The sequence below is a fragment of the Meleagris gallopavo genome, chromosome 1 (assembly GCF_000146605.3).
Source record: "Meleagris gallopavo isolate NT-WF06-2002-E0010 breed Aviagen turkey brand Nicholas breeding stock chromosome 1, Turkey_5.1, whole genome shotgun sequence".
Classification (NCBI taxonomy): domain Eukaryota; kingdom Metazoa; phylum Chordata; class Aves; order Galliformes; family Phasianidae; genus Meleagris; species Meleagris gallopavo.
Genome location: NC_015011.2, coordinates 90,346,148 through 90,354,485, shown reverse-complemented (window position 1 = coordinate 90,354,485; position 8,338 = coordinate 90,346,148). Strand labels below are relative to the sequence as shown.

General features: G+C 42.3%; 1 protein-coding gene across 1 annotated transcript; it reads right to left on the bottom strand.

The window, feature by feature from the left end:
- Window positions 1–1,315: 1,315 nt before the first annotated feature.
- MPC2 (mitochondrial pyruvate carrier 2) lies at window positions 1,316–8,332 on the bottom strand. Its single transcript, XM_003202844.2, has 5 exons — window positions 8,219–8,332; window positions 5,041–5,081; window positions 3,317–3,401; window positions 2,191–2,302; window positions 1,316–1,558 (listed from the first exon to the last, which is right to left on the bottom strand). The coding sequence occupies exons 1-5, from the start codon at window positions 8,322–8,324 to the stop codon at window positions 1,501–1,503; spliced, it is 402 nt and encodes a 133-aa protein (XP_003202892.1). The 5' UTR covers window positions 8,325–8,332; the 3' UTR covers window positions 1,316–1,500.
- Window positions 8,333–8,338: the final 6 nt, after the last annotated feature.

Here is an 8,338-nt window from a genome sequence, read left to right as displayed (position 1 = left end):
CTTGTGAATATTTTAATACACTTATTCCCCCCCCCCAATTCTGGTTTGTTGGATGAGTCTCATCGTGAACTGGGAAGGGAGGGGGACTGAAATATACCACTTCTCTTCCTGGCAATATTTTTCAGTCATCCCACTCTCTGTCAGCTCAGCAAACGCACACAGCTGGAGAGTTCACTGTTTGAGGTGATACCCTACATGAATTCAGCTAGATGAACCAAGATATGCAAGAGAAAATGCTTGAGGTTACAGCACACATCTCCAGCAGAATCCAACTGTGAGAGAGACAGCTTTCAGAGGCAGGACAGCCTCTGGAGAAGGGTATCTGATGCAGTATCAGACACGTGTCTTGTAAGGAGAGAAAATACTGTCCTGCACTAATACTCTTTGCTAGATAGTTTACACATGGGGTGAGAAACGCAAGGATTTCAGTGCCACAGCAAGGTGCTGCAGTTGTTAAATACAGAGTTTCCTCCTGTCTCCACCCTTGCCATGTGGGAGTGGTACCTCAACTTGGATTGGGCAAAGTACAGCAGAGGAGAGAATAAGAAGCCACTATCTACTTCATCATTCAAGGCATTCATATTACTGAGAGCTGAATACAGAAGGAGCTGCTCTGACTTAGTTTTTTTTCCCCTGGCTACAGGCTCATAGCTTTGGAAGAAAAGGTCTCTGACAGCATGCCAGGGGAAGCTGATGGATGCCATGCTCTAAGCACAATTGCCTGATACAGATGGACTTCTGCAGTGTAACATACAGCTTTTGCTCTGAAGCTGTTTCACAGTGTTACTTTTTTCTCTTTACAGGAAATTAAGTAGGGAGGAAGGTTGGCTTTCAAAGGTTTCATTCATAACATGCTACAGACGGTAGCAGACCACCTCCTCCAAAGCTTTGGAGTACTGATATATTGTATGTCAGTTCCCTGAGTGCACAGCTTCACAGAAAATCTGCACATACTTAAGGAAGGTGTGAAAAGTGAGTAACAGATGTTTTGGCTGTTTATTTTTCACATTCCAAAGAACCAGGTACCTAAATCTGACCATCTTCAGCCTGATTTGTAGAGGATGGCAGAATCTGGAAGAAAAAAAAAAAAAGGAACTATTTTAAAGTAGGGTAAAAACCCCACACAGATGTCACTGTGACTTGAAAGTATACTCCTGTCTGGGACTCTGGCTAACAGTCTCAATACCATGTCACGCCAGGCTCTGTTCAGCAGTCAGGTAAGGTAAGGCCCAACAAGTAATTCAAGGCACAATCCACAATCAGTTTCTTTAAAAGAGACAATGTAAGTTCTCTGACATAAGACATACAATATTACTTAAATTTAAAAGGTCACATTTTATTTAAACGTAAGGAGATACTTTGTTATTTGCACTTAGAAAATGCATGTTCTCTAGACTTTCAGATTTCCTTTTCAGTTTCTGAGAGAACAAAAATATTAAAATTAGTGAAGCTAGGTCCCGTGGGGAAGGGTTTGTGCGTTGCTGGATTTGACCTATGGAGTTAGGCATCTTTTTGCAGTAGCTGCTCTTGTTGTTTTGCTTTCAGCTCCTGATTGTACCTATTGGAAAGAAAAGCAGAGAGTAAGGTTAGAGCTCCAGTTACAGTGTCTTTGTAACAACCTATTCTGTAAAGGAGGTTTAAAATTACAAAGAACTTGAGAGTAGAAACTCAGGGTAGTTTAGTTAATGTAAAAAGCTCCCAATTAGTTGCTAAGTTTGCATTATTTCTGTCCAGGACTTAATATGGGAGAAAATGCCAAATAATCCCCTCAAGAAATAAGCAAATTAAAAAACAAAAACAAAAATCACATTGCTGTGCTTAAGGACTCTTTGATCCAACTGGAACTGATTGGATTCAACAATGAAAGCTGACAGAAGACGAAGCTTATGACACAGTGTAGGCTTTTTGTCAGACAGACCTACAGCTTTTAAAGAATGCCTTAAATTCAGAAATTACAGCTTACACAGATCATTCCTTAAAAAGTGCTCTAGCTGTAAGGAAAATATGTAGAAGCTTCCCTGCTATTCATCTGGAAAACTAAAAATGTAGCAAAATGTAATGTTTAATTGTTGATTTCCCCTTGCCTGTTGTACTGACACTGAAAGCTGGTGGAATTTATAATTTCATGATTAAGACTACATGGTATGAGTGCTTAATTACAGTGTGCAGATAGCCCTTCTTAATACATACCTCCATATTCGGAAGAGTTGGGAGCCACCAGCACAGCCAACAAAGAAGTTCACCGCAAACAGGCTCCAGTTTTTAGGAATAATAACTAGAGAGTACCTTGACCAAATAAGGCCTGTTGAGTGAAAATAAAAGTAAGGAGACATTACGTCTTTGTCATTAAAATATTCAGACATCCCCTCAGTTTGGGGATGGAATCCTGGGCTAGTTTAAGTACACCAGTCTTATAACTTCATGTTGGACAACTGTTTTTCTTATAATCATCTGTTTCTCAGAAGCATAGCAGATGCCAGTAAGAGAGATACAGGTATGTGCTTCATTTTTTCACGATAACATAACCAGACAATAACATTAATCATAGTTCTTATCAAATAAAGATTCTCTGTACTCTATGGCAGTCTAAACTTTAATACCCTGGCACAGTTGCAGGGCAGTGGCATTTTGCTGCAGTATATCTAGTTTGCTGCACCCATTTGGAGATCACAGAACATATCACACAAAGCACATAGCACAAAGCCAGATATCAAAGTTAAGTCCATAGAAGGAAGAAGGTGGCAGCTGTAGTTTTGGTTCTCAGCTTTAGCTGCCACAAGTTCTTTTACCAGATTTTGTCAAGGGTGATGCTTGAGTATGGAATATTGGTTTTGTGAGTGTGAAAACCCATGGCAGACAGCAGTGCAGTGGTCTGTATACCACTGCTTCCAAGCTCTTGTAGCACATGGGAATTCTTTCCATCTAGCATTGTTTAATCCCTTCAAATCCATTCTAAAAAAGCCACCATATTCTGGACTGATTTCAAAATTTCTTGATGTGAACAAATCAGAAGAGTTTTACTTCCTGGAACGAAGAGTATCATTTGTAACCCAATTTATATCCTAACTCAAAACAATTTGCTCTGGACAATTCCAAATTAAGACGCTTGTATAAACCTATTACATAATCACAGAACTCTCATAGATTGAATACCAAGTATAAACGTGTCCTAGAACTATCATGTAACAGTGACAGTGAGAGCTAGCATACCGAGCCTTTTCTATGTAAGCGACTTAGTGCTGACAGAATACAAAAAGCAGCGGATACAGTTGTAGAGAGGGTGTTGCATACAAGCACAGAGTACCACTGTATTTACCTGTGGCCATTAACACTGCAGACTGTGCTGTGCTGAGCTTTTCTGCCGGTCTGGTCATATCAGCCATTCCAGCGCATACCAAACCCTGTAAAAAGAAATTAATTAAGCCAATCCTGTACCAAAACCTATTAAGTTGTTCAGAAGGGGAAGACGCTGTATAGCTCAGAGCTTATTCTGTGTGCATTATGCAGCAAATGGGATGTATGAGCTGAGTAATTACTCTTGGAGACTCTGTACACTTGCAGTCCTTTGTGGATGAAATAACTCAGTCATGGGGGTTGTGATTAACTTGCAGTGAAATCCCAGGCAACTTTTTGTTAGTTACAGGGTTAACTCAAGCAGAGTTGCTCTTAAGAACAAATTAGTTTTTATGCCTCAAGTAGAATCTTGTCTAAATAGGAAGACTCTTCTTCCTAAAGCTCAGTTAGTAAAGATGTACATGTGCAGTCTTCTCTCATCTTCATCCAAGGAGGTAAAAGTTGTTTTTTTTTTTTGTAAATATAATTTCAGTAAAAGCAAAAAATTCCTCACTGCAGTGACAAATAGCTTGACTGACTTCTTGAGAATGTTACTAGCAAATACGCTGCTTGATTTTTTTGTTGTGTTATTGCCCTCTACTGGAAACACAATTTGTTGTTCTACTACAGAAGTTAGCCAAAATAAGTGAACAAAAAAAGACTTAATGCTTTTAACTCGATGACTGCCACTAAGGGCTCCACTCAAGAGATGAGTTTTTAAGGGTAGAGACTTCTGCATGCTGTCTCATTCATGGGACCGGTTTTGCTGCAGTGGTGTCACAGAGGTACAGATTTTCAGTCCATTTGGGTACCTGCAAGTCAACATGCCCTTGCTGTGTAGTAGAAAAGCCATTTTAATTTCTCAGTGAAGAACTTCACTGGGAGCACAGGTAGGCCTTCCTGCATCTTCACAAAACAAATAAACAAACAACTATCTGTGTATTAGCTCTTATGATAGAGCAGCAGACAGCAACCTGCTCCGAAGAGTTGCTGTATGCTGAGGCTCAGGAGCACACTGCCTAGGAGACCCTCGGAAAATGGCAGAGGTGAACCACAGATAGTGCAGCACCCACCTAGACTGACAGAGAAAACAACCTACGGTATACAGCATCATGTATTCCTTGTGGCCTGTAAGATCTGCTGTTTACACACAGATTTATGACCCAGTTGGCCATAGGAAAAGGAGATTGTATCGTTGCTTGCTATCAAACAGGTGTATCGCGCTATTTTATTATTTACTTCATTTGTAGCAATTACAACAAGGATGAAGCATACACTTCATGTGCACAGACACAGGCCAAATGGTGCAATGTTCTGAGAAGCAGAACTGTACAAGGAACACAGCTACTGACATTCCAAAATACATGCCTTCGGAGTTTCAAATTATGACAGTTCATGCCAATCTTAAGCAACAGTGAGTGTTCAATAAAAGAAAGGTTTTATGAAACTTTCTAAGTGAAGCATACAGCTTTTCCAGAAAGCACTACTTTTTTTTTTTTTTTAACTCCCCTGGAGTTAACACTCCCTGGAGTGTTGCAATACCCATTTTTTCACTTTAATATTTTTCCTCCCCATCTACTGAAAATCAGAGCTTTGGTATCAAACCTTTCTGAAGGCTCATTTACCTGCTGGGAATTATTCCTTGCCCAATGAGTTGCTGCAGATTGCCCTCTAATGAACAGACATGAGTTGGCATCTTATACTTACCCATTTCATAATAGGTGCCCAGAAGAAGACTGTCTTGGGACCTGAGGGAAGAATGGGGAGAAAGGTTAAATTACTCAGTGAGATGTAGTTGTTTTAATGCTCATAGTAAGTTTTGAGTTATTGATTTTTGTTGTTGTCGTTTGTAGTGTTTTTTTGGTTTTTTTTTTGTGTGTGTCGATTGTTAGGGTTTTTCTTAATATAGTGAATTGCACAGTGATATTGTGTAACTGTGCATATATTGTGCTTTATCACCTAATGCTCATATTTCTTTAACTCTGTGCATCAACTTTTAATTGCATAATCACTCCACCCATTTTCGCAACAGATGAGGAAGAAAGATTGGTATTCTTACTTTCAAGCAAACAAGGGTACTGCAAGACATATTTATAATGAAAATATGGAGATCAGGCCAGGAAAAATGAAAACAGTTTCTATATGAAGATTAAAACTTAAACTATCACCGAACGAACAGAATGAGAGTTTGAAATCTTTGTAAACTGAATCTAAAACTGAAAACTAATTTCCTTCCAGTACTTGAAGGGAGGGGGAACGGCTGTTAACAAGGGAAGATAGCAATAGGACAAGGGGGAATGGTTTTAAACTGAGACGGGGGAGGTTTAGGTTAGACATTAGCAGGAAGTTTTTCACACAGAGGGTGGTGACACACTGGAACAGGTTGCCCAAGGAGGTTGTGGATGCCCCATCCCTGGAGGCTTCAAGGCCAGGCTGGATGTGGCTCTGGGCAGCCTGGTCTGGTGGTTGGTGACCCTGCACACAGCAGGGGGGTTGAAACTAGATGATCATTGTGGTTCTTTTCAACTCAGGCCATTCTATGATTCTATGAATCTTGTAAACTGTAACCATGAAATATTTTGTTATTAGCACTGTAATAAGTCAGACCCTGCTCCCTTTCCAAATCACAGCCCATTTCTTCATACTACAAAAGACATCCTACACAGTAGCATTATTAGATGGTTAGAGTACAAATTGAAAACAAGTAGCAGCATGTTCTCATGGACCTCTAATGCACATCTCCGAGTAGGCAGGTCTTTGACCTCCCATCTTAATATTTTGCCAATAGTCAAACAAGGATTACGAGGATAAAGAAAGGAGAAAAATCAATGGAGCGGGATCTGGAAAAACATCTCTCTCATAACTACATATATCCTACAGTGGTGCAGAAATAGCAGTTGGTTGGTTAAAACAAAGTATTGTAACGCTACACCAGTAGTATGCAGACTGTCAGCTGTGTCAGACATTATTAATCTAGGAATACTGCTCCAAGTTTTTAAAGAAAGACCAGGATCCAAAATGTCCACCCACCACCCTGGGGTACAGTCAGGGCAGTGGGCCCAATTTTGTCAAAACACATGAGGTTTGAGGCATTGCTAGGCAGACAACATGTGAGATGAAGCCAACTTTCCACTATAATATGTTACATATTATGAGTCAAAGTTTTAAAATATAAACAATAAACACTAGAACATGGGCTGTTTGCTTTTTATGTGAGCTAATATTTAACTAACAATGCAGCCTTACAGTAACTATTTATGCAGCCCGTTTTAAGCACCCTTGTGTTTAAAACCATGACTTGGAAAAACTAGCTGCCAGGTTTCTGCAGCAAACACATGTGAAGCAACTTACAAAACAGGGGATAAGACTTACTGTTACAAATATCAGTTCAGTCACCTTAAAGCCAGCTAAGCCGTATAAAAGGCATGACTGCAACACAGAATGCAACAAAAACTAGCTTGGCAGCTTTGCATGAAGCTCTAAGACTCACGCTGCTTGTGACAGTGATCAAGTTTCAGGCAGCAGCTAGTAACTTCTAGCAGATTACTTTTCACCTTAAGAACAGAACATTTCTCACTGTAACAATTTTTTTTTTCCTCCATGATGTGAATTTGGTAATAACTTGGTAATTTAAAACTATTGACTAAGAAAGTAAGAAACAGCTGAGGACAGGTGAGCCAAGCTGGTCCTAAGAGAGGGCAGTTAAATCCTGCAAGCAGAACACCTTCCCCAAGAGATGTTCCAGCAAGGAGGACTCCCCAGACAGGGCAGGCTCTTCCTGGATCCTGACACCCATTTTTCAAGGACAAATTAGACAGCAGCCGCTCAGAACCAGGACATGATAATTTGAACACCGTATGTGCAAATAAAAGTTTACTTTATATTAAGTGTAAGAAGTGTTTGTCCTGGGGAGCTGTTTAGTCAGGCCAAAAGAACCCAGGAGGGCAAAGCCCACCCCAAGCCTGCGTGGCTAAGAGCCGCGCTCCCTGCACGACAGCAGTTGACATGCCATGTCCCAAGCCCTTTGCTGTCCTGCAGAAGCTGAGCTGTGTGGTGTCAGCCAAACAAACAGCTCTTCAGAGCTGGCATTTTCCTGGAAGCTTTCTTTGTGCCAGGAAAGAAGCAAGCATTGTTCGTTCTTCCCTTGCTGCGAGCGATGTATAATTTCACGATAGCGGCACTTGATGTCATTCCAAAATTAGATCAGCAACTCAGTTATCTCCAGGAGATACGACGTCAGCCTTTCATTTGTAACCTACTTGTTTGCAGTCACAGTGACATCTATTGCTCAGGTTTCTGAGCCCCATCTGCTCAGGCGTTCAGGGCTGAAGCTGAGCAGCAGAGGCTTGGGTTTGATACCTGGTTGTTTTGTGGCTTTTCTCACCAGCGGGGTGCTGGCTATTTATGGGTTACGGCTGTAATGTATGCATACACTTGTGGTCCACCAACACGAACATGTTTATGTTGCCCTAACGAATCTGGTACACAGGTTTGAACGGCGGCAGCTTTCTCTCTGTGGTTAGAAGCCACAGTACGAATTCCAGGAGGGCACCGCTATGGGATGGAGCAACCACCCGAGCACCAAAGTCCGTTCTCACCGCACACATCCCAGCTAGGTGAAGAGTCAAGGATGCGGCACACAGAAACCAAGCACCGGCCTATGGGACGCTGCGGCTTATCGCGCGTTCCGCGGCTGCCCCGCGCGGCCTGTTTGCATGGCAAACAGCGCTGCCGGAGGTCTCTCCCCGGTGACACGCTTCCCTCGAGCGAAGCTCCGAGCCAGCTGAGGGCTCGCCGGGCAGCACGGACCTCTCGCTGAGTGGAACCCGTCCCAAGCAGCTTCCCACCGCGTTCAGCCCCCCCGCCTCCCGCCCACCGTCGTTACCGGCCGGGTGGTTGTAGAAAGGCCGGAACCGCGGCGGCAGCATCAGCTCGATGCGGTCGAGCAGGCGGTGGTAAGAGGCGCGCAGCCCCGTGACGGCGGCTGCCATGTCGGCACAACGAG

Bases quoted from the DNA above. Each gene is read 5' to 3' on its own strand.
- MPC2 (XM_003202844.2), bottom strand. From the start codon at position 8,324: ATGGCAGCCGCCGTCACGGGGCTGCGCGCCTCTTACCACCGCCTGCTC. The intron at 3,402-5,040 runs GTAAGTATAAGA...TTCTTTTTACAG, and splicing joins GGGCACCTATTATGAAATGG to GGTTTGGTATGCGCTGGAAT. The intron at 1,559-2,190 runs GTATGTATTAAG...TCTTTCCAATAG, and splicing joins CAACTCTTCCGAATATGGAG to GTACAATCAGGAGCTGAAAG.